The sequence below is a fragment of the Oncorhynchus masou genome, chromosome 13 (genome assembly GCF_036934945.1).
Source record: "Oncorhynchus masou masou isolate Uvic2021 chromosome 13, UVic_Omas_1.1, whole genome shotgun sequence".
NCBI classification, from domain to species: domain Eukaryota; kingdom Metazoa; phylum Chordata; class Actinopteri; order Salmoniformes; family Salmonidae; genus Oncorhynchus; species Oncorhynchus masou.
Window position 1 is genome coordinate 24,157,157 of NC_088224.1, and position 24,550 is coordinate 24,181,706.

Consider the following 24,550-nt stretch of genomic DNA (forward strand, 5'->3'; position numbering starts at 1 on the left):
GGTTTCATCTTGATGACACATCCAGTCACCATCATAGTGACCCATCCCAGCCCCCTGTCTTACCTGCTTGGTTTCATCTTGATGACACATCCAGTCACCATCACCATCAGCCCCCTGTCTTACCTGCTTGGTTTCAGTGACCCATCCATCAGCCCCTTGTCTTACCTGCTTGGTTTCATCTTGATGACACATCCAGTCACCATCATAGTGACCCATCCCAGCCCCTTGTCTTACCTGCTTGGTTTCATCTTGATGACACATCCAGTCACCATCATAGTGACCCATCCCAGCCCCTTGTCTTACCTGCTTGGTTTCATCTTGATGACACATCCAGTCACCATCATAGTGACCCATCCCAGCCCCTTGTCTTACCTGCTTGGTTTCATCTTGATGACACATCCAGTCACCATCATAGTGACCCATCCCAGCCCCTTGTCTTACCTGCTTGGTTTCATCTTGATGACACATCCAGTCACCATCATCATAGTGACCCATCCCAGCCCCTTGTCTTACCTGCTTGGTTTCATCTTGATGACACATCCAGTCACCATCATAGTGACCCATCCCAGCCCCTTGTCTTACCTGCTTGGTTTCATCTTGATGACACATCCAGTCACCATCATAGTGACCCATCCCAGCCCCTTGTCTTACCTGCTTGGTTTCATCTTGATGACACATCCAGTCACCATCATAGTGACCCATCCCAGCCCCTTGTCTTACCTGCTTGGTTTCATCTTGATGACACATCCAGTCACCATCATAGTGACCCATCCCAGCCCCTTGTCTTACCTGCTTGGTTTCATCTTGATGACACATCCAGTCACCATCATAGTGACCCATCCCAGCCCCTTGTCTTACCTGCTTGGTTTCATCTTGATGACACATCCAGTCACCATCATAGTGACCCATCCCAGCCCCTTGTCTTACCTGCTTGGTTTCATCTTGATGACACATCCAGTCACCATCATAGTGACCCATCCCAGCCCCTTGTCTTACCTGCTTGGTTTCATCTTGATGACACATCCAGTCACCATCATAGTGACCCATCCCAGCCCCTTGTCTTACCTGCTTGGTTTCATCTTGATGACACATCCAGTCACCATCATAGTGACCCATCCCAGCCCCTTGTCTTACCTGCTTGGTTACCAAGCCTCCTCTTTTCCCTCCATTGACAGGATGCATGGATTCTTTATCTTTGTTTGTTATTGCTAAACCAATAAATCATTTCCCTCCTCCATTGGCCTGTTTCTGTTTGTTCCTGCTCACGTCTGATTGGCTAAGGCCCAGAGATTGACAGGTCTAACACACAGCAGTCTGCCTCCAACAACTTGATCAATCCCAACCAATCACATGTTCCCCTTACCGCCGCATCGTTGTGTGATGTCATATATCAGTCCATTACTTTCTCCAACAACTTTGAAAGCGAGAACTAATTTCAAGCTGACCTCTATTTTACTCCCTCTTTCCTTCTCATTCCTCTCCTTCCTCTGGTCTCTAGCTCCCTCCAGTATTAGTTCCATCTACAACGGCGCAAGCAGAGGAGGTAAGAACTCTCCGACTCGTCCCTCTGACAACTCCACCCGCACCCCTGAATCTTTCTCTTCCTCTTCTCCGTCCCTCCGTCCCTCTGACAACTCCACCCGCACCCCTGAATCTTTCTCTTCCTCTTCTCCGTCCCTCCATTTCACTCTCTAGCCCTCTATCTTCATCTCTCCATCTCCCTCCATTTCTCTCTCTAGCCCTCTATCTTCATCTCTCCATCTCCCTCCATTTCTCTCTCTAGCCCTCTATCTTCATCTCTCCATCTCCCTCCATTTCTCTCTCTAGCCCTCTATCTTCATCTCTCCATCTCCCTCCATTTCTCTCTCTAGCCCTCTATCTTCATCTCTCCATCTCCCTCCATTTCTCTCTCTAGCCCTCTATCTTCATCTCTCCATCTCCCTCCATTTCTCTCTCTAGCCCTCTATCTTCATCTCTCCATCTCCCTCCATTTCTCTCTCTAGCCCTCTATCTTCATCTCTCCATCTCCCTCCATTTCTCTCTCTAGCCCTCTATCTTCATCTCTCCATCTCCCTCCATTTCTCTCTAGCCCTCTATCTTCATCTCTCCATCTCCCTCCATTTCTCTCTCTAGCCCTCTATCTTCATCTCTCCATCTCCCTCCATTTCTCTCTCTAGCCCTCTATCTTCATCTCTCCATCTCCCTCCATTTTCTCTAGCCCTCTATCTTCATCTCTCCATCTTCCATTTCTCTCTCTCTCTATCTTCATCTCTCCATCTCCCTCCATTTCTCTCTCTAGCCCTCTATCTTCATCTCTCCATCTCCCTCCATTTCTCTCTCTAGCCCTCTATCTTCATCTCTCCATCTCCCTCCATTTCTCTCTCTAGCCCTCTATCTTCATCTCTCCATCTCCCTCCATTTCTCTCTCTAGCCCTCTATCTTCATCTCTCCATCTCCCTCCATTTCTCTCTCTAGCCCTCTATCTTCATCTCTCCATCTCCCTCCATTTCTCTCTCTAGCTTCATCTCTATCTTCATCTCTCCATCTTCATCTCTCCATCTTCCATTTCTCTCTCTAGCCCTCTATCTTCATCTCTCCATCTCCCTCCATTCTCTCTAGCCCTCTATCTTCATCTCTCCATCTTCATCTCTCCATCTCATCTCTCCATCTCCCTCCATTTCTCTCTCTAGCCCTCTATCTTCATCTCTCCATCTCCCTCCATTTCTCTCTCTAGCCCTCTATCTTCATCTCTCCATCTCCCTCCATTTCTCTCGCTCAAACCATTTCAGCCTTCCGTCAGGCTGTCACTCGCCGCCTCAAATTTCCAGTATCCTCCTCTCTAACCACCGAACGCATGGCTGTGTGTTGCCATGGTGATGGGTTGTCATGGTAATCGTGGTGACAATTTTTATCTTGAAGAAAAAGAAACACACACCTATTTAGGCTAGGTGCTGGCTAGCGGAGTAAACTAAGAGAGAGCCGCACACTCTAGGAGCTCTGATGCAACAATGTAATTACCAATGTTTCGACAGCCAAGCTGTCTTCATCAAGGTATAATCACAAACACTGCGGGATAACTTGTTTATGTAGTGTCAAAAGACACAGGTGTCTGTAATCATGGCCAAGAGTGGCCTAATATCATTGGTTAATTATCAAATATTAAAATGGCATACAAAGAACAGCATACAAACAACATATGATCATAAAGCATACGATCATAAATTCCTTTTTCGACTACACAAGCTTACAAACAATTACAATGGCAAGTCACAATCACAAGAATGGCTTCAGATCAAAGTCTACGTTGAGACCAAAGGGAACAAGGGTCTTTAAGTTAAAGATCCAGGCAGCCTCTCGTTTTAACAATAAATAATCAAGGTCACCCCCTCTCCTAGACAATTTGCATCTTCCCACTAACCAATTGGCCGCAGGTATGAATGAAGCATCATAAGATCGGTGAAGCTTCATTGGTTCCCCCATAAGTTCTCTGTAATTAACTCAGATTGGTGTGTGGATGCTGGCTCTGGCCAATGAACAGTCAGGATGAGCTTGATGCTTATTGGATGAAAACAGAGATCCTTACCCCTGGTCTTTCATCTGCTTCTCATTTCCTCCTTCTGTCCTGCTGTGCCTGTGTGTGTATGCCTGTGTGTGTGTGCCTGTGTGTGTGTGCCTATGTGTGTGTGCGTCAGTGAGTGAGTGCTGAAATTGTTTATATACATGTTATTTCTGAGCCCAGCAGTCCTGAGCTCTCTAGGGCTGTGTCTCAACAGTCTACTGTGGCTTCCTTTCTAAACCACTGTAGACTGAGACTCACCCATGGAGCCAGTAGAGCTGTGCTCTTTTTCAGTCCTGTCTCTATCAGGGTGTCACTCTTATGACTCTCTCTCTCCTTTGTCCTCTCTCTGTTTATTTGTTGCTTTCTATCTATCTTTCTTTCTTCCTTTCCTCTTCCCCGTCCGTCCCCTGGTAACATGGTACTGTAGCTCGGGGCAGTCGTATCCCCCGGCCCAGTATGAGTCAGGGCTGCAGCAGGGAGGCCAGCAGAGAGAGCAGCAGAGACACCAGCCCTGTACGCTCCTTTACACCCCTGGGTGAGTAACACACATCACGTCATAGATGTCACACATGCACTTAGTTTGCGCGTACACACACACACACACACATCATAGATACCACATAGTAAAACAAAGACACAAGCCAACAATATGGAACAACAAAACTGACCACCTTGTGTACAGTTGATCTAACAACAACACTGTCATTTTGGGGATGACATTGTATCCACTGTCCCAGCCATTTGGACTGGCTAGCTGACATGACTCATGAAATGGAGTACTGTCAGACTCTGTAGGGAAGCAGAACTGGACTCTTAGGGCTACTAATCACACACACTGACATGTTGCTGTGTGGTTGTGGGTCTCCTTCTCTCACACTGTGTGAGTTCTAATGATGGGGGGGCTGTTTTGTGTGTGTGGTTCTCTGCGTGTGTGTGGGGTTCATTGTTGCAGCGTCGCGGCACTACTCTCGCTCCACTGGGGCTCTCCATACCGCCGACGCTTTAGGGGCCGCAGGTGAACGATGAGTACCTCTATCCTCTTTTGCTCCCTCCTTCCGCTTGACTCCTATTTTACATTCTCCATACATCTTTTATTTTTTCCCGTTTTCTAGATCTACTCTTTCTTTCTCCGTTATTCTTTTCCTTCGTTCTCTTCCTGGACCTCAAGCTTCCGCCGGAAACGCATGCTTCCTCTGCCCCGTTCAGTTGCCATGACAACCATTCCATCTCCATTTGAGGATGCATTTGTAACTCTGTTCTCTCACTCATCTATTTCCTGATTTTAGTCCCGCCTCCGATCAACACGGACACGGCGTCCTCCATGTTTGTTTATTTACTCCCATCACGCTTTGGTCACAGCTCTTAGGGGTCATTTGGTCATATTTTTGTAATTTATTCACCATGCCATCTAGCTGGGGAGGGGGTATTGAAGGGTTATGGGATAGGGTGGGTAGGGAAGGGGGGGAGTATTGAAGGAGGAAGGGAGGCGGCTGATGGGATGAGGGTGGGAGGAAGGGAGGAGGTCTGATGGGATAAGGTCTGGTGGGAGTAGGTCTGGGAGGAGGGTGGGAGGAGGTTGGGTGGAAGGGAGGTGGTCTGATGTGAGGCGGTCTGATGGGATGAGGTTGGGTGGAAGGGAGGTGGTCTGATGGGATGAGGAAGGGAGGGGTCTGGTGGGAGGAAGTGAGGGGGTCTGGTGGGATGAGGTCTGGTGGGAGGAAGGGAGAATGTCTGATGGGATGAGGGTGGGAGGAAGGGAGGAGGTCTGATGTGAGGCGGTCTGGTGGGATGAGGTTGGGTGGAAGGGAGGTGGTCTGATGGGATGAGGAAGGGAGGAGGTCTGATGGGATGAGGGTGGGAGGAAGGGAGGAGGTCTGATGGGATGAGGGTGGGAGGAAGGGAGGAGGTCTGATGGGAGGAGTTCTGATGGCATGAGGGTGGGAGGAAGGACGGTCGTCTGATGGGATGAGAGTGGGAGGAAGGGAGGAGGTCTGGTGGGAGGAAGTCTGGTGGGAGGAAGGGAGAATGTCTGATGGGATGAGGGTGGGAGGAAGGGAGGATGTCTGGTGGGTGGTGGGTGGGAGGAAGGGAGGAGGTCTGATGGGAGGAAGAGAGGGAGTCTGATAGGATGAGGTCTGGTGGGATGACGTTGGGTGGAAGGGAGGAGGTCTGGTGGGATTAGGTTGGTTGGGTGGGAGGGAGGAGGTCTGATGGGGGAGGTCTGGTGGTAGGGTGGGAGGAGGTCTGGTGGGAGGAAGGGAGGAGGTCTGATGGGATTAGGTTGGGTGGAAGGGAGGAGGTCTGATGGGAGGAGGGTGGGAGGAAGGAAGGCGGTCTGATGGGATGAGGTTGGGTGGAAGGGAGGTCTGGCGGTCGTCTGATGGGATGAGGAAGGGAGGAGGGTGGGAGAAAGGGAGGAGGAAAGGAGGAGGTCTGGTGGGAGGAGGGTGGGAGGTCTGATGGGATGAGGGTGAAGGGGATTGCAGTTTTGTGTGTTTGACTGCATCTGTAATGTGTGTGTCTCTCGGGCTCTCATCCCTCCATCTCTCCAGGGTCAGGGTACAGTATCAGTCAGTCCAGTCGTCTGTCCTCATCCGTCAGCGCCATGAGAATCCTCAACACAGGATCTGATGTAGAAGAGGCCCTCGCTGATGCCCTGGTACACACATTCACACATTACACACAAACACACACGCACTGAGACAATATTTATGCCAACTCCTTTCTCCCCCTCTTTCACCTTCCCTGTCTCTTACATCTCTCTATCTCTTACCTTCTCTCTATCTCTCGTAGCTCATATATACACATCCAAACACTTATACTGTACACAGACACTCTCGCACACTTACTGCTGTGTTGTGACTAACCCCTGGTTCCTCCTCTGTTTAACGCTCTCAGCTGTTGGGAGACATGAGATCCAAGGTCAGCGTCTCTACCTACTGCTGTGTGTGTGGGTGGATGGGTGGGGTTGAAAGGTGTTATTTTATGTGTACATGTTACTTAAAGGGAAAGTCTGTTTCTCACTTGCTCTTTCTCTCTCTCTGTCGCTCTCTCTCTCTGTCGCTCTCTCTCTCTCTGTCGCTTTCTTTCTCTTTTTGTCTCTATCTCCTCCCCCTGTAGAAGAAGCCAGCGCGGCGGCGCTATGAGAACTATGGGATGTATTCGGATGATGATGCTAACAGTGATGCGTCCAGCGCCTGCTCAGAGCGCTCCTACAGCTCCAGGAATGGAGGAGCCATCCCTACGTACATGAGACAGACTGAGGACGTGGCCGAGGTCAGAAACAACACAGATTTTGGATTAGTCATTGATGGCACCATATGCAAATTACACAAACCGTTATTTCAATCACTTGAAGCACTTCAGTTCACATATTCCCCAATGCCTGGCTGAAGATTCAATAGTTCCAGTCATTTTAAGATTACAATTATTAATCAATTGTACACGGTCAAAATGTTACTACTTCTTTATCTGACACCTCTGAAAGAGACATACAGGTTGGAGCAGGGGGCTGCCACACTGGGCGCTTTAGAGCAGTTGTTGTGGGGGGTTAAGTGCATTGCTCAAGGGCGCAACAGCATCTACGATTTGATACCAGCAACCACCTGGTTGCCGGCTCACTTCCCGGCAGATTTTTTTACCATCAGACCCGGGACTTGAACTGACAAACCTTTGGTTGGTGGCTTGCTTCTCTAACCGCTAAGCTACCTGCCGCCCAGTCTAAATGTCCTTTAATCCTTTGTGCCCCAGGTGTTGAACCGCTGTGCCAGTGCCAACTGGTCGGAGAGGAAGGAGGGACTGCTGGGTCTACAGGCTCTACTGAAGAACCAACGCACCCTCAGGTCAGCCTATCACAACGCACCGTTTCACCTGGAAGCCTTTCAGGGACTATTCAGAGACGCTGTTTATCTGATGCAATACATGCTACCATAGGTGTATTCACCTTTGTATAATTGTGTGTGTGTGTGTGTGTGTGTGTCTACAGTCGTGTGGAGTTGAAGAGGTTGTGCGAGATCTTCACCAGAATGTTTGCAGACCCCCATAGTAAGGTATGGATGCATGCACAGCTACCACACACACACGCGTATACACACACACACAATCCACTGACACCTTAAACACATAGTGTATATATATATATACACACACACCTGTGTTTATATTGGATACCGGATTCTGCCCGAAACGACACTTACGAAACTAGGTTCTGCAAACACACATTTATTCTCACACACGGAAACATAAATACACACTGAGACTCATAATCAGATAAAAAGTAATGCGCACACACACACACACACACACACAGGCATGTGCTGCGTGAGGCGGTAACTGACTGGTTTCTAACGGCATGATACGCCTGAGTCTGCGTGTGACCTCACACTCCGCTAGCCAATGGGATTGCTCTCTCACTGTTCGTTAGCCAATCCGCTGGTTGTGCTCACCGCGTCCACTGCAACTCCTTCCCTCTTTTTCCCTGCGTGGTCTATATAAGATTACACACACACACTGACCACACACACACACACACACACTGACACACACACACACACACACACACACACACACACACACACACACACACTGACCACACACACACACACACACACTGACCACACACACACACGCCATTTTTACAGCATCCCCCCCTTCCCCCGCCTCTTTCTTTCTCACTAACCCCGCCCGCTAGGGTTCCCCCGCTCCCCTCTAACGCCACTCCCCATCCCCTCCTCCTGCTGGCGTTTGGAGTGTCTTCCCCCACCCGCTCCCCGTACACCACTTAGTGTGCTCCCCTGCCGCCCCAACCCCTCGTCTGACGGTAACGGTTGTGACTTTCAGCGAGAATCCGGATCTAGGGTCTATGGAACGGCAGAATCCGGTATAAGCTCAGCCTCCTTCAAGGTACACCTCACTGTCACACACTCTCTTTATCTCCTTCTCTCCTTCTCTTCTGTGTGTAGAGACAGAGGAACTCTTATAAGAACCAGGTGTGGTTCTTATAAGAGGGCATCACATTGATATTAATGCACAATACCACCTGTTTCAGTTCAGAGGTACTCTGACTTCAGTCCAAGTCGGGAAGCACCTTGTGTGCACTGAACACATATCTGTGCGTGCATGTGATGAGAGGGTGGGTGGGTGGGTATGCATGAGTGTGTGTGTGTGTGTGTGTTAGGGTGACCACATTTAAAATACCCAAATGCGTGACCACAGGATGATTTTCCGGGACAGTGTAGACTACGTCATTTTGTTGCACTGAACAAACTAATTTAAGCACACCAGCCACCCCTAGTCTATTCTTTTTCCTCTCACTAAATTTGGTGATGCAGAAAGGAGAGACCACTTGTGGCTGTTTTATGAAAATCTGGGAATATTTGGCCAAGAGAACATTTCTGGTTGGTCTCGGAATGTAAAACAGTTAGGAATGAAGACTTTTTTTTCTTTTACGAGATTGAGTGAAGAAGCAGCAAATATGTTTAATGAGAAACTAATGAGCATGGAGACCTTATATTTCAGTGTAATATGGCTGTTTACTTAGTTGTAGCTCTTCATCAGAAGCGAGATGGTTGTAAGTAGTGAAGCGTAACTGTCCTCCAAGTTTAACTGGAATTTGTACCGAAATGATTTGAAAAATGTCATTGATTTACGATTTTATTTTAATTGAACCTTTATTTAACCAGGCAAATAAGTAAAGAGCAAAAGGACTCCTGTGGGGAAGGAGGATTTAAAAAAAGTTGTTAGCTGCTGCGAACTGAAAAGAGGAGCGACCCAGGGATGTGTGTGCTTTGGGGACCTTTAACAGAATGTGACTGCCAGAGCAGGTGTTGAATGTGGATGACGAGGGCTACAGTAGATATCTCAGATAGGGAGGAGTGAGGCCTAAGAGCGTTTTATAAATAAGTATCAACCAGTGTGTTTTGCGATGGGTAAACAGAGATGACCAGTTTACAGAGGAGTATAGAGTGCTGTGATGTGTCCTATAAGGAGCATTGGTGGCAAGTCTGATGGCCGAATGGTAAAGAACATCTAGCCGCTCGAGAGCACCCTTACCTGCTGATCTATAAATTACATCTCCATAATCTAGCATGGGTAGGATGGTCATCTGAATCAGGGTTAGTTTGGCAGCTGGGGGTGAAAGAGGAGCGATTACAATAGAGGAAACCAAGTCTAGATTTAACTTTAGCCTGCAGCTTTGATATGTGCTGAGAGAAGGACAGTGTACCGTCTAGCCATACTCCCAAGTACTTGTATGAGGTGACTACCTCAAGCTCTAAACCCTCAAAGGCAGCAATCACACCGTTGGGGAGAGGGGCATTCTTCTTACCAAACCACATGACCTTTGTTTTGGAGGTGTTCAGAACAAGATTAAGGGCAGAGAAAGCTTGCTGGACACTAAGAAAGCTTTGTAGAGCGTGTAACACAAAATCCCGGGAGGGGCCAGCTGAGTGTAAGACTCTATCATCTGCCAATAAATGGATGAGAGAGCTTCCTACTGCCTGTGCTATGTTGTTGATGTAAATTGAGAAGAATTTGGGGCCTAGGATTGAGATTTGGGGTACTCCCTTGGTGACGGGCAGTGGCTGAGACAGCAGAATTTCTGACTTTATACACTGCACTCTTTGAGGGGAGGTAGTTAGCAAACCAGGCCGAAGACCCTTCAGAGACACCAATACTCCTTAGCCGGCCCACAAGAATGGAATAGTGTATCGTATCAAAAGCTTTGGCCAAGTCAATAAAAATAGCAGCACAACATTGCTTAGAATCAAGGGCAATGGTGACATAATTGATTGAGGACCTTTAAGGTTGCAATGGCACATCCATAACCTGATCGGAAACCAGATTGCATACCAGAGAGAATACTATAGACATCAAGAAAGCCAGTCAGTTGATTATTGACAAGTTTTTCCAACACTTTTGATAAACAGGGTGAAACAGTTAGGATCAGCTTGATCTCCCCCTTTAAATAAAGGACGAACCGTAGCTGCCTTCCAAGCAATGGGAAGGGAGTTTAAAAGGGTCGGCCATAGGCTTGGTGATGATGGGGGCAGCAACCTTAAAGAATAAAGAGTCTAAATCATCTGACCCAGAGGTTTTTTTGGGGGGTCAAGTTTCAGGAGCTCCTTTAGCACCTCGGACTCAGTGACTGCCTGCAGGGAGAAACCTTGTAGCGGGGCAGGGGAAAAAGAGGGAGGAGCATCGGGGCATGGCTGAGTCAAATCCTGACTTAATGACTGAGACACACAGAGAGAACTGTTCCTTAAAGTAATTAACTTTGGCCTTCCGGATAGCCTGACTGCACTTATTTCTCATTTGCCTGAACAAGAGCGAGTCAGCCTGAGTATGCGTGTGCCGAGCCTTTTGCCAAATGCAATTATTGAGATGGAGTAACTCTGCAAAATCACAGTCGAACCAGGGGCTGAACCTGTTTTTAATTCAAAAACAATTATGGGGGCGTGTTTGTTAAAAATATCACTGAAAATATTTAAAAAATTACATTGGCATTGGCCTGCGTCTCGTCTTGCACTGCACAGAATATCAGATCTCAACAATGATTGAAGAAGTGTTTAACATCACCACTACCACATCCTTTTAATATATAGGCCTGTCTTTTCATAAGTGCAACGTGACTGCTAGAGACCGGTCGGAATGTCTGACTGAAACACCGGACAAATCAAACATTTGTGGTGATTGAATTTGTTGATAAAATACGGGACATGATTGTTCGGTTGAGGGACAAAGGGACAAAATGCAGGTCTGTCCCGCACAATCTGGGACATGTGGTCACCCTAGTGTGTGTGTGTGTGCTTCCCAGGATGCTAACTGTTGTATGTTTCTCTCCCCTCCATGCCTCTCCTGGAACTCTCTGTAGAGAGTAAGTCTAGACAACGTTTATTTTACGTTCAATTAACGTTTGATTAACGCTTGTGTGGTTGTGACACTAACCTGGTACTCTGATTGGAGACTAATCTTGAATTCATTGATTAATCTGGCGAATGGTAATCTGACTGGGTGGCTAATTTAATGGTTTCCAAGGCAACCACAGACTCACTCACTAACCGACCCGGTGATGTCACAGCTCACAGCTGTGACATCACTATGACATCATGACGCCCTGTGATTGGTGTCTGAGTCCCTGCTGTTTTGCAGGCGACAGCCAATCAGCATGTGTGTTTAGTGAATACTGAATATTGATTGTGTATTGGTGAAACATAATTCTGCTTGCTGCACGCTGATTAGAGTGATTGGTTAATTGAATGGAATTGCTTCCCTCAGCCTATCTCATAGTATCCATAGTACATGTGTGTCTCACTCATGTTTGTGTGCATGAACATTTTCCTCTCTCTTCTAAGAGTGTGTGTGTGTGTGTGTTACAATGTGTCTAACCCATGTCCCCTGTCTCTCCCAAGGTGTTCAGTATGTTCTTAGAGACCCTAGTGGACTTTGTCCTGGTGCACAGAGAAGACCTGCAGGACTGGCTGTTCGTCCTGCTCACCCAGCTGCTGAAGAAGATGGGAGCTGACCTGCTGGGATCAGTACAGGCCAAGGTCCAGAGAGCACTGGACATCACACGGTCAGTGGGTGTGTGTATAGTGTGTATAGTGTGTGTATTTGTAAAGTTTGTGTGTGCGTATATCTTGCCTGTGTGTACATAAACTCAGCAACAACAAAAAACGTCTCCTCACTGTCAACTGCGTTAATGTTCAGCAAACTTAACATGTGTAAATATTTGTATGAACATAACAAGATTCAACAACTGAACAAGTTCCACAGACATGTGACTAACAGAAATGGAATAATGTGTCCCTGAACAAAGGGGGGGTCAAAAGCAAAAGTAACAGTCAGTATCTGGTGTGGCCACCAGCTGCATTAAGTATTGCAGTGCATCTCCTCCTCATGGACTGCACTCCGAAACTGGAGCAGCAGCACGATCAGCCCCCCGACACAAACTATTGCAGCATAAATACTGAAGGCTGAGACAGGAGGGGTCAGGAGACACTGTGGCCCTGTCCGACGATACTCCCGGACAGGGCCAAACAGGCTGGATATAACCCCACCCACTTTGCCAAAGCACAGCCCCCACACCAGTAGAGGGATATCTTCAACCACCAACTTACCATCCTGAGATCAGGCCGAGTATAGCCCACAAAGATCTCCCCCACGGCACGAACCCAAGTGGGGGCACCAACTCAGACAGGAAGATCACATCACTGACTCAACCCACTCAAGTGGCGCACCCCTCCTAGGGACGGCATGGAAGAGCACCAGTAAGCCAGTGACTCAGCCCCTGTAATAGGGTTAGAGGCAGAGAATCCCAGTGGAAAGAGGGGAACCGGCCAGGCAAAGACAGCAAGGGCGGTTCGTTGCTCCAGTGCCTTTCCGTTCACCTTCACACTCCTGGGCCAGACTACACTCAATCATAGGACCTACCGAAGAGATGAGTCTTCAATAAAGACTTAAATGTTGAGACCGAGTCTGTGTCTCTCACATGGATAGGCAGACCATTCCATAAATATTGAGTTCTATAGGAGAAAGCCCTGCCTCCAGCTGTTTGCTTAGAAATTCTAGGGACAGTTAGGAGGCCTGTGTTTTGTGACCGTAGCGTACGTGTAGGTATGTACGGCAGGACCAAATCAGAGAGATAGGTAGGAGCAAGCCCATGTAATGCTTTGTAGGTTAGCAGTAAATTCTTGAAATCAGCCCTTGCCTTAAATCAAATCAAATTTATTTATATAGCCCTTCGTACATCAGCTGATATCTCAAAGTGCTGTACAGAAACCCAGCCTAAAACCCCAAACAGCAAGCAATGCAGGTGTAGAAGCACGGTGGCTAGGAAAAACTCCCTAGAAAGGCCAAAACCTAGGAAGAAACCTAGAGAGTAACCAGGCTATGTGGGGTGGCCAGTCCTCTTCTGGCTGTGCCGGGTGGAGATTGTAACAGAACATGGCCAAGATGTTCAAATGTTCATAAATGACCAGCATGGTCAAATAATAATAATCACAGGCAGAACAGTTGAAACTGGAGCAGCAGCACGACCAGGTGCACTGGGGACAGCAAGGAGGAGTCATGTCAGGTTGTCCAGAGGCATGGTCCTAGGGCTCAGGTCCTCCGAGAGAGAGAGAGAATTAGAGAGAGCATACTTAAATTCACACAGGACACTGGATAGGACAGGAGAAGTACTCCAGATATAACAAACTGACCCTAGCCCCCGACACATAAACTACTGCAGCGTACGTGTAGGTATGTACGGCAGGACCAAATCAGAGAGATGGGTAGGAGCAAGCCCATGTAATGCTTTGTAGGTTAGCAGTAAAACCTTGAGATCAGCCCTTGCCTTGACAGGGAAACAGTGTAGGGAGGCTAGCACTGGAGTAATATGATACATTTTTTGGGTTCTAGTCAGGATTCTAGCAGCCGTATTTAGCACTAACTGAAGTTTATTTAGTGCTTTATCCGGGTAGCCGGAAAGTAGAGCATTGCAGTAGTCTTATCTAGAAGTGACAAAAGCATGGATAAATTTTTCTGCATCAATTTTGGACAGAAAGTTTCAGATTTTTGCAATGTTACGTAGATGGGAAAAAAGCTGTCCTTGAAACAGTCTTGATATGTTCTTCAAAAGAGAGATCAAGGTCCAGAGTAACGCCGAGGTCCTTCGCAGTTTTTATTTGAGACGACTGTACAACCATTAAGATTAATTGTCATATTCAACAGAAGATCTCTTTGTTTCTTGGGACCTAGAACAAGCATCTCTGTTTTGTCTGAGTTTAAAAGTAGAAAGTTTGCAGCCATCCACTTCCTTATGTCTGAAACACATGCTTCTAGCAAGGGCAATTTTGGGGCTTCACCATGTTTCATTGAAATGTACAGCTGTGTCTCATCCGCATAGCAGTGAGCCAGTGTAGAGAGGCTAGCACTGGAGTAATATGATCAATTTTTTTGGTTCTAGTCAAGATTCTAGCAGCTGAATTTAGCACTAACTGAAGTTTATTTAGTGCTTTATCCGGGTAGCCGGAAAGTAGAGCATTGCAGTAGTCTAACCTAGAAGTAACAAAAGCATGGATACATTTTTCTGCATCATTTTTGGACTGAAGGTTTCTGATTTTTGTAATGTTACGTAGATGGAATGAGGCTGTCCTTGAAACAGTTTTGATATGTTCGTCAAAAGAGAGATCAGGGTCCAGAGTAACGCAGAGGTCCTTCAGTTATATTTGAGACGACTGTACAACCATCAATACATATTTAACGTGTGTCTGTAATATGCGTGTGTATATAACGTGTGTCTGTAATATGCGTGTGTATATAACGTGTGTGTCTGTAATATGCGTGTATATAACGTGTGTGTCTGTAATATGCGTGTGTGTATAATGTGTGTACAGTGGCAAGACAAAGTATGTGAACCCTTTGGAATTACCTGGATTTCTGCATAAATTTGTCATCAAATTTAATCTGATTTTCATCTTCGTCACAACAATAGACAAACACATTATGCTTAAACTAAAAACACAAATTATTGTATTTTTCTGAGGTTTATGTTAAGAAGAATTATAGTGTCAGCTAAGACTTACAGAAATCTCTGGAACATGCTAACATCTCTGTTGATGAGTACGATACGTAAAACACTAAACATGAATGGTGTTCATGGGGCGACACCACGGAAGAAGTTACTGCTGTCCCAGAAAAACATTGCTGCACGTCTGAAGTTTGCAAAAGAGCACCTGGATGTTCCACAGCGCTACTGGCAAAATATTCTGTGGACAGATGAAACTATAAGAACACAACACTGTGGAGGAAAAAAGACCCAGCACACCAACATCAACCTCATCCCAACTGTAAAGTATGGTGGAGGGAGCATCATGGTTTGGGCTGCTTTGCTGCCTCGGGGCCTGGACAGCTTGCTATCATCGACAGAAAAATGAATTCCAAAGTTTATCAAGACACTTTGCATGAGAATGTAAGTCTATCTGTCCGCCAATAGAAGCTCAACAGAAGTTGGGTGATGCAACAGGACAACAACCCATAAGACAGAAGTAAATCTACAACAGAATGGCTTCAACAGAAGGAAATACACCTTCTGGAGAGGCCCAATCAGAGTCCTGACCTAAACCGGATTTAAAATGCTGTGGCATGACCTCAAATGAGCGGTTCACACCAGACATCCCAAGAATATTGCTGACCTGAAACCGTTTTGTAAAGATGAACGGTCCAAAATTCCTCCTGTTTTGCAGGTCTGATCCGCAACTACAGAAAATGTTTGGTTGAGGTTATTGCTGCCAAAGGAGAGTCAACCTGTTATTAAATCCAGTTCATATTTTTCCTACCTGCACTGTGAATGTTTACACGGTGTGTTCAATAAAGACATGAAAACATGTAATTGTTTGTGTGTTATTAGTTTAAGCAGACTGTGTTTGTCTATTGTTATGACTTAAATGAAGATCAGATTTTATGACTAATTTATGCAGAAATCCAGGTAATTCTAAAGGGTTCACATACTTTTTCTTGCAACTGTATATATAACGTTTGTGTGTCTGTGTCTGTAATGTGTGCGTCTGTAATGTGTAATTATAATGTGTGTGTGTCTGTAACGTCTGTGTGTGTCTGTAATGTGTGTGTGTTTCTGTAATATGTGTATATATAGTGGGGCAAAAATGATTTAGTCAGCCACCAATTGTGCAAGTTCTCCCACTTAAAAAGATGAGAGGCCTGTAATTTTCATCATATGTACACTTCAACTATGACAGACAAAATTAGAAGAAAAAAAATCAGAAAATCACATTGTAGGATTTTTTATGAATTTATTTGCAAATTATGGTGGAAAATGAGTATTTGGTCACCTACAAACAAGCAAGATTTCTGGCTCTCACAGACCTGTAACTTCTTCTTTAGGAGGCTCCTCTGTCCTCCACTCATTACCTGTATTAATGGCACCTGTTTGAACTTGTTATCAGTATAAAAGACACCTGTCCACAACCTCAAACAGTCACACTCCAAACTCCACTATGGCCAAGACCAAAGAGCTGTCAAAGGACACCAGAAACAAAATTGTAGACATGCACCAGGCTGGGAAGACTGAATCTGCAATAGGTAAGCAGCTTGGTTTGAAGAAATCAACTGTGGGAGCAATTATTAGGAAATGGAAGACATACAAGACCACTGATAATCTCCCTCGATCTGGGGCTCCATGCAAGATCTCACCCCGTGGGGTCAAAATGATCAAAAGAACGGTGAGCAAAAATCCCAGAACCACACGGGGGCACCTAGTGAATGACCTGCAGAGAGCTGGGACCAAAGTAACAAAGCCTACCATCAGTAACACACTACGCCGCCAGGGACTCGAATCCTACAGTGCCAGACGTGTCCCCCTGCTTAAGCCAGTACATGTCCAGGCCTTCAAGGTCCTGGAGTGGCCTAGCCAGTCTCCAGATCTCAACCCCATAGAAAATCTTTGGAGGGAGTTGAAAGTCTGTGTTGCCCAGCAACAGCCCCAAAACATCACTGCTCTAGAGGAGATCTGCATGGAGGAATGGTCCAAAATACCAGCAACAGTGTGTGAAAACCTTGTGAAGACTTACAGAAAACGTTTGACCTCAGTCATTGCCAACAAAGGGTATATAACAAAGTATTGAGAATCTTTTGTTATTGACCAAATACTTATTTTCCACCATAATTTGCAAATAAATTCATAAAAAATCCTACAATGTGATTTTCTGGAGAGAGAAAAATCTCATTTTGTCTGTCATAGTTGAAGTGTACATATGATAAATTACAGGCCTCTCATATTTTTAAGTGGGAAAACTTGCACAATTGGTGGCTGACTAAATACTTTTTTGCCCCACTGTATATATATATATATGTGTGTGTGTGTGTGTAATATGCGTGTATAGATAACACGCGTGCATAATATCTCCCCTACAGAGAGTCTTTCCCCAACGACCTCCAGTTCACTATCCTCATGAGGTTTACTGTGGACCAGACTCAGACACCGAACCTCAAGGTACATGTCTGTCTGTCTGTTTAGGGGGGTAGATGTTTTGTGTATGTATGAAGAAAGAGATGGACTGAGTGAGAAGAGGAAGGGGGAGTAAAAGGGAAGTAGGGAGGGTTGAAAGGCAGGGACAGCCTCTCCGTCGCCAGACTCACCTACTGTCTCAGCAACCACGGTAACTATTGTATCAGTAACCATGGTAACCACTTTTCTGATATCACGGCTGTTTAACACTGGCTCCGCTCCCTACCCACCCGATCCCTGGACTCTGATTGGATAGCGACTGATATGCCTCCAATTAAACCCGCCAACCACTGGCTTTGCTCTCTGCAGTCTGAGCCCGCCTCACCTCCCCTTCCTCGCTGCCTCTCTATCCTCTCCCCTCCCTTTCCTCCATCTTCTCCCTCCTCTCACTTTGTATTTCCCTTTATACACTTATTTGCTCCCTCCCTCCCTTTCCTCTCCCCTTCCCCATCCCCACTTCCTTCACTTTCATTACCTCACCTTCCTCAATCTTCTTCTCCCTCCTTCACTCTACACCTCACCTTCCCTTGCTATGCTTTCCCTTCTCTCATTTTCTTATGTAATTTTCACTCCTCTCATCCCTGTCCCAGTGTATGTCCATCTGTCTCTGTCTTGCCTCCTCTCTCCCTCCACTACATCCTCTTCCTCCCTCCCCATCTCCCCTTCCTCCCCTCACCTACCTTCTCCTCTAACCTCTCCTCTCTCTCCCCCTACCTTTCTCCCACTTCCCCTCTCCCCCCTTCCTCTCTCCTCCCTCTCACTCTCCGTCCCTCCCCCTCCCTCTCTCTCTAAGCCTGTGGGGAGGAGGGGAACGTGTTGTGGGCGGCGCAACATTAAATTGATTCCCCCTGCTTCAAGAACCATGAGGCGCGATGTTAAATTGTTCCCCCCTGCCACGAGAGCCCCCAGGGGGCACCACGCCTGCTGCTCTCTGAACGAGCAGGTCTCAGCCTGGAACCAATCCTCCCAGGTCAGTGTGCTCAGGGGGGAGCATTTTTATGACGCGCACACTGAGGAGCAGGCGGTCGGTCGATGATGTGTTTTGAATAGAGGAAGAGTGAGACAGAGATGGACTTTTTTTAAAGGAATGAAAATATTGTAAAAGAGAAACTAATGTGAGAACGAAGAACGAATGTAAATGGTGGCTCTTTTTCCTTTAGTTTTCATTTGTCTTTATTGGTTTCTCCCCCCTCCGCCTCCTTCATGATAGCTGCCTGACTACAACTGTGAAGGAGACAAGCATCTTATTGCACCTTCTTTGTTGTTGTGGATGTTTACTTTGTGTTGCAGAGTAGAACTAGTTTCAGCTCAGAGTTAGGAAACTCCTGGGATGATCCATGAACCACACAGACAGAAGATGTGTGTAACAGTGGGTTCTCTAACCTTTTATACTCTGAATGTGTGTCCAGGTGAAGGTGGCTGTTCTGAAGTACATTGAGACCTTGACCCTGCAGATGGAGCCGCATGACTTTGTGAACTCCAGTGAGACGCGCCTGGCTGTGTCTCGCGTCATCACCTGGACCACAGAGCCAAAGAGCTCCGACGTCAGGAAGGTACCTTACAGACATTTCTGTATGAGGCAATTTGTTGATTATTGGTTGACGCAAACTTTGATTAGTTTCTGATGTGTGTGTCTGTCTGTCTGTCTGTGTGTGTGTTCCAGGCTGCCCAGTCGGTGTTGATCTCATTGTTCCAGTTGAACACTCCAGAGTTCACCATGCTGCTGGCAGCTCTGCCCAAGACCTTCCAGGATGGCGCCACCAAATTGCTACAGAACCACCTGAGGAACACAGGCAATGCTGCACAGGTAACAACACCTGGCCTTGGCTGTACCCCTCCCAGCAGGTAACGACACCTGGCCTTGGCTGTACCCCTCCCAGCAGGTAACGACACCCCCGCTCTCCTAAGGATCTTAGGAGTTGGGAAACTTAAAGGTCCGAGCATGTACTTGATGCTATTATGTGTTACTCTCTCCCCCAGGCCCCGACAGGAAGCCCTCTTACACGCCACACCCCCCGCTCTCCTGCCAGCTGGTCCAGCCCCCTCACCTCTCCTACCAACACATCACAGAACACATCCTCACCCAGGTAACATACACACACCTCCCAATGTACATGCACACCGAGGTTACACACACAGACCTCAGAACACACTCATATAATGTTGACCTATTGTGATAGTAATATGACTGATGTGTTGTTGTGTGCAGTGCATTTGACTACGACACAGAGAACATGAACTCAGAGGACATCTACAGTAGTCTGAGAGGAGTTACAGAGGCCATCCAGAACTTCTCCGTCCGTAGCCAGGAAGACATGAACGAACCGGTCAGACGGAGGGAAGGAGAGGAGGTGGGGAGTGTGTGTGTGTGTGTAGAACCGACATGATGGGATGCATCTTAGAAAGGATTATTTATAGTCAGGTGAATTCTGGGGGTTTAAGCCTTCACACACAATGTTCCTGAGAACAGATTTGTCCTGCCACTCCCCTTGTTGTGTGTGAGAGACACTGAACCCCATAACCTTCTGACCCCGACTGTTATCGCACTGTCTGGTGTCAAAGCATCTCATCCCTACCTTTCTAACAAAGTGGATTTCACCGGAAATAGCTTTTTTATCTGGTGGTGTAAGCTAATATCAGGGAAAAAATAACACATTCAGTATTTTTACAGGTTAAAATACACTACTTGACCAAAAGTATGTGGACACCTGCTCGTCGAACATCTCATTCCAAAATCATGGCCATTAATATGGAGTTGGTCCCCCCTTTGCTGCTATAACAGCCTCCACTCTTCTGGGAAGGCTCTCCACAAGATGTTGGAACATTGCTGCGGTGACTTGCTACCAGTCAGCTACGAGCATTAGTGAGGTCGGGCACTGATGTTGGGCAATTCGGCCTGGCTTGCAGTCTGCGTTCCAATTCATCCCAAAGGTGTTCGATGGGGTTTTGGTCAGGAATCTGAATAGGCCAGTCAAATTCTTCCACACTGATCTCAACAAACCATTTGTGTATGGATCTCGCTTAGTGCACGGGGCATTGTCATGCTGAAACAGGAAAGGGCCTTACCCAAACTGTTGCCACAAAGTTGGAAGCACAGAATCATCTAGAATATCATTGTATGCTGTAGCGTTTAGATTTCCCTTCACAGGAACTAACGGGCCTAGACCGAACCATAAACTGTCTCAGACCATTATTCCTCCTCCACCAAACTTCAGTTGGCACTATGCATTGGGGCAGGTGGCATTTTCCTGACATCCTCCAAACCCAGATTCGTCCTCTGGACTGCCAGATGGTGAAGCTTGATTCATCACTCCAAAGAACTCGTTTCCACTGCTCCAGAGTCCAATAGCAGCTTTACACCACTCCAGCCGACTCTTGGTATTGCGCATTGTGATCTTAGGCTTGTGTGCGGCTGCTCGGCCATGGAAACCCATTTCATTAAGCTCCCGAAAAAACAGTTATTGGGCTGACGTTGGTTCCAGAGGCAGTTTGAAACTCAGGAGGGAATGTTGTAACCGAGGGCAGATGATTTTTACGCACTTCAGCACTCGGCGGTCCATTTCTGTGAGCTTGTGTGGCCTACCACTTCGCGGTTGAGTCGTTGTTGCTCCTAGACATTTCCACTTCACAATAACAACACTTACAGTTGCCCGGGGCAGCTCAAGCAGAGCAGAAATCTAACAAACTGACTTGTTGGAAAGGAGGCATCCTATGACAGTGCCACGTTGAAAGGCCATTCTACTGCCAATGTTTGTCTATGGAGATTGCATGGCTGTTTTATATACCTATCAGCAACGGGTGTGGCTAAAATGGCTGAATCGAATCATTTGAAGGGGTGTCCACATACTTTTGTATATATAGTGTAGGTTGTGATGGGAGAGTTGTGCGTGTGTGTCCGAGTGCGTACAGTATGTGAGATGTTATTCATTATGACACCCCTCTCCATGGTATGTTCCAAGGAAGGGCTGACATTTCCTCTAGAGGTCAGTCTGAAACCTGACCCGCCCACCCATCCTCAACCTGCCAATCAGAGCTCAACTGACTCCATCACCTGCCTATCACCTGACCCGTCAGGGGGTTTTCTGGTTTGAGTGAAAATATTAACAGGAACTGTAACAGATCTCATATCTCTCCTCATTCCATCCATAGAATGATAAAAACCCTAACCCACACACAGTGGTGTGTGTGTGCGTGCATGCGATGACAGCACTTGACAGCACTTGACAGCGCTTACACTTCTGTCTGTCTGAATCATACCACTGTGTGTCTCCCTCTCTCCCCCTCCCTCAGGGTGGTAGTGCTGGTGCTGACCAGGTGGATGGAGGTCGTACAGCTCTGGACAACAAGACGTCTCTCCTCAACACCCCCCTGCTCTCCTCTTCTCCCCGGGGGTCCCGTGACCCCTTCACTGACTCCCCCTTCAAACACAGCGTTATAGATACTTCACTAGACGAATCAGACCAGCAAACTGACGGTACACACGAACACACATACAGTACTAGTCAAAAGTTTGGAAACACCTACTCTTTTTTTTTTGTACAATTTTGTACTTTGTAGAATAGTACTGAAGACATCAAAACTATGAAATAACACATGGAATCGTCTAGTAACCAAAGAAGTATTTAATAAATCCAAATATATTTTATATTTGAGATTCTTCAAAGTGGCCACCCTTTGCCTTGATGACAGCTTTGCGCACTCTTGGCATTCTCTCAACCAGCTTCATGAGGAAGTCACCTGGAATGCATTTCAATTAATGGGTATGCCTTGTTAAATGTTAATTTGTGGAATTTCTTTCCTTAATGCGTTTGAGCCAATCAGTTGTGTTGAGACAAGGTAGGGTGGTATACAGAAGAGAGCCCTATTTGGTAAAAGACCAAGTCCATATTATGGCAAGAACAGCCCAAATAAGCAAAGAGAAACGACAGCCCATCATTACTTTAAGACATGAAGGTCAGTCAATCTGGAAAATGTCAAGAACTTTTAAAGTTTCTTCAAGTGCAGTCACAAAAACCATCAAGCTCTATGATGAAACTGGTTCTCATGAGGACCGCCACAGGAATGGAAGACCCAGAGTTACCTCTGCTGCAGAGGATAAGTTCATTAGAGTTACCAGCTTAAGAGAGGCCTCTCAACATCAACTGTTCAGAGGAGAATCAGACCTTAGTGGTCGAATTGCTGCAAAGAAACTATTATTGAAGGACAGCAATAAGAAGAAGAGACTTGCTTGGGCCAAGAAACACGAGCAATGGACATTAGACCGGTGGAAATCGGTCCTTTTGGTCTGATAAGTCCAAATTTGAGACAGCCGTGTCTTTGTGAGACGCAGAGTAGGTGAACGGATGATCTCCGCATGGGAGGTTACCACTGTGAAGCATGGAGGAGGTGGTGTGGGGGTGTTTTACTGGTGACACAGTCAGTGATTTATTTAGAATTCAAAGTACACTTAAGCAGCGTGGCTACCACAGCATCCTGCAGCGATACGCCATCCAATCTGATTAGTGGAACTTAGTGGGAATATCATTTGTTTTTCAACAGGACAGTGACCCAACACACCTCCAGGCTGTGTAAGGGCAATTTGACCAAGAAGGAGAGTGATGGAGTGCTGCATCAGATGACCTGGCCTCAACAATCACCTGACCTCAAACCAATTGAGATGGTTTGGGACGAGTTGGACCACAGAGTGAAAGAAAAGCAGCCAACAAGTGCTCAGCGTATGTGGGTACTCCTTCAAGGCTATTGGAAAAGCAATTCAGGTGAAGCTGGTTGAGAGAATGCCAAGTGTGCAGAGCTGTCATCAAGGCAAAGGGTGGCTACTTTGAAGAATCTAAAATATATTTTGAGTTGTATAACATTTTTTTGGTTACTACATGATTCCATATGTTATTTCATCGATTTGATGTCTTCAGTATTATTCAACAATGTAGAAAATAGTAAAAAAATAAAGAAGCACTCTTGAATGGCTAGGTGTCAACTTTTGACTGGTACTGTATATTAATTTACACTAACAAACACACACAAAATGTATTGAAGTGTAATATGGGATAGATACTGATTGCCATCAATTTATCAATCTCAACCCCATTTGGCTGTTGCCCCTGACAGACAGCAGCATTGACCAATCAGAGCTGGTGTCAGAGCTGCTGAAGGAGCTGTCCAATCACAATGAGCGTGTGGAGGAGAGGAAGGCAGCGCTTTGTGAGCTCTTGAAGCTGATTCGAGAAAACACCCTGCAGGTCTCCTGGGATGAACACTTCAAAACCATCCTCCTGTTACTACTGGAGACGCTGGGGGACAGAGAGGTACACACACACACACACACTCAATATGTGCATCAATGCAACGAACACACTTTGACCAAACTCTCTCTCCCCTCTGCAGCATGTGATCAGGGCATTAGCTCTACGTGTTCTGAGGGAGATTCTGAGCCGCCAGCCCTGGAGGTTTAAGAACTACGCTGAACTCACCATCATGAAGGCCCTGGAGGCGCACAAGGACCCACACAAAGAAGTACACACACACGCACGTACACACACACACTCCTTATAATATACACACACTCCATATAATCTCTCGCACATGCACACATTTACACTAGTATAATCTCTCTCACATACCCTCATACATTCACTCTCCTACTGTCGTTCCTGTGTGTGTATAGGAGCTATAAATCTGGTACTATAACCCTGTTCCTGTGTCTGTAGGTGGTGCGAGCGGCAGAGGAGACTGCAGCCATGCTGGCGTCGTCCATCAGTCCAGACCAGTGTATCAAGGTGTTGTGTCCCATCATCCAGTCAGCTGACTACCCCATCAACCTGGCTGCCATCAAGATGCAGACTAAAGTTATAGAGAGGGTCCCCCATGAAGGACTAGTCAGCATGCTGCCTGAGATAGTCCCTGGACTCATACAGGTAACACACACACACACACACACATACAGGTAACACACACACACACACACACACACACATACAGGTAACACACAC

General features: G+C 46.6%; 1 protein-coding gene across 16 annotated transcripts in view; it reads left to right on the forward strand.

The window, feature by feature from the left end:
• clasp2 (cytoplasmic linker associated protein 2) overlaps positions 1-24,550 on the forward strand; it is an 86,795-nt gene that overhangs the window by 59,927 nt on the left and 2,318 nt on the right. For 4 of the 16 annotated variants that reach the window (XM_064983263.1, XM_064983267.1, XM_064983266.1 and 1 more), the window contains 16 exons: positions 1,499-1,543; positions 3,987-4,094; positions 6,112-6,218; positions 6,680-6,835; positions 7,310-7,401; positions 7,545-7,608; positions 11,968-12,131; positions 17,471-17,549; positions 18,974-19,117; positions 19,228-19,371; positions 19,545-19,651; positions 19,774-19,915; positions 21,855-22,038; positions 23,670-23,866; positions 23,946-24,074; positions 24,269-24,475. In XM_064983263.1, coding sequence (XP_064839335.1) covers positions 1,499-1,543; positions 3,987-4,094; positions 6,112-6,218; positions 6,680-6,835; positions 7,310-7,401; positions 7,545-7,608; positions 11,968-12,131; positions 17,471-17,549; positions 18,974-19,117; positions 19,228-19,371; positions 19,545-19,651; positions 19,774-19,915; positions 21,855-22,038; positions 23,670-23,866; positions 23,946-24,074; positions 24,269-24,475 — 2,069 coding nt within the window. Of the gene's footprint in view, positions 1-1,498; positions 1,544-3,986; positions 4,095-4,511; positions 4,575-6,111; positions 6,219-6,457; positions 6,482-6,679; positions 6,836-7,309; positions 7,402-7,544; positions 7,609-8,398; positions 8,462-11,967; positions 12,132-17,470; positions 17,550-18,973; positions 19,118-19,227; positions 19,372-19,544; positions 19,652-19,773; positions 19,916-21,854; positions 22,039-23,669; positions 23,867-23,945; positions 24,075-24,268; positions 24,476-24,550 lie in introns of all 16 variants that reach the window. The other 12 variants (XM_064983257.1, XM_064983258.1, XM_064983261.1 and 9 more) reach the window with 4 other exon arrangements.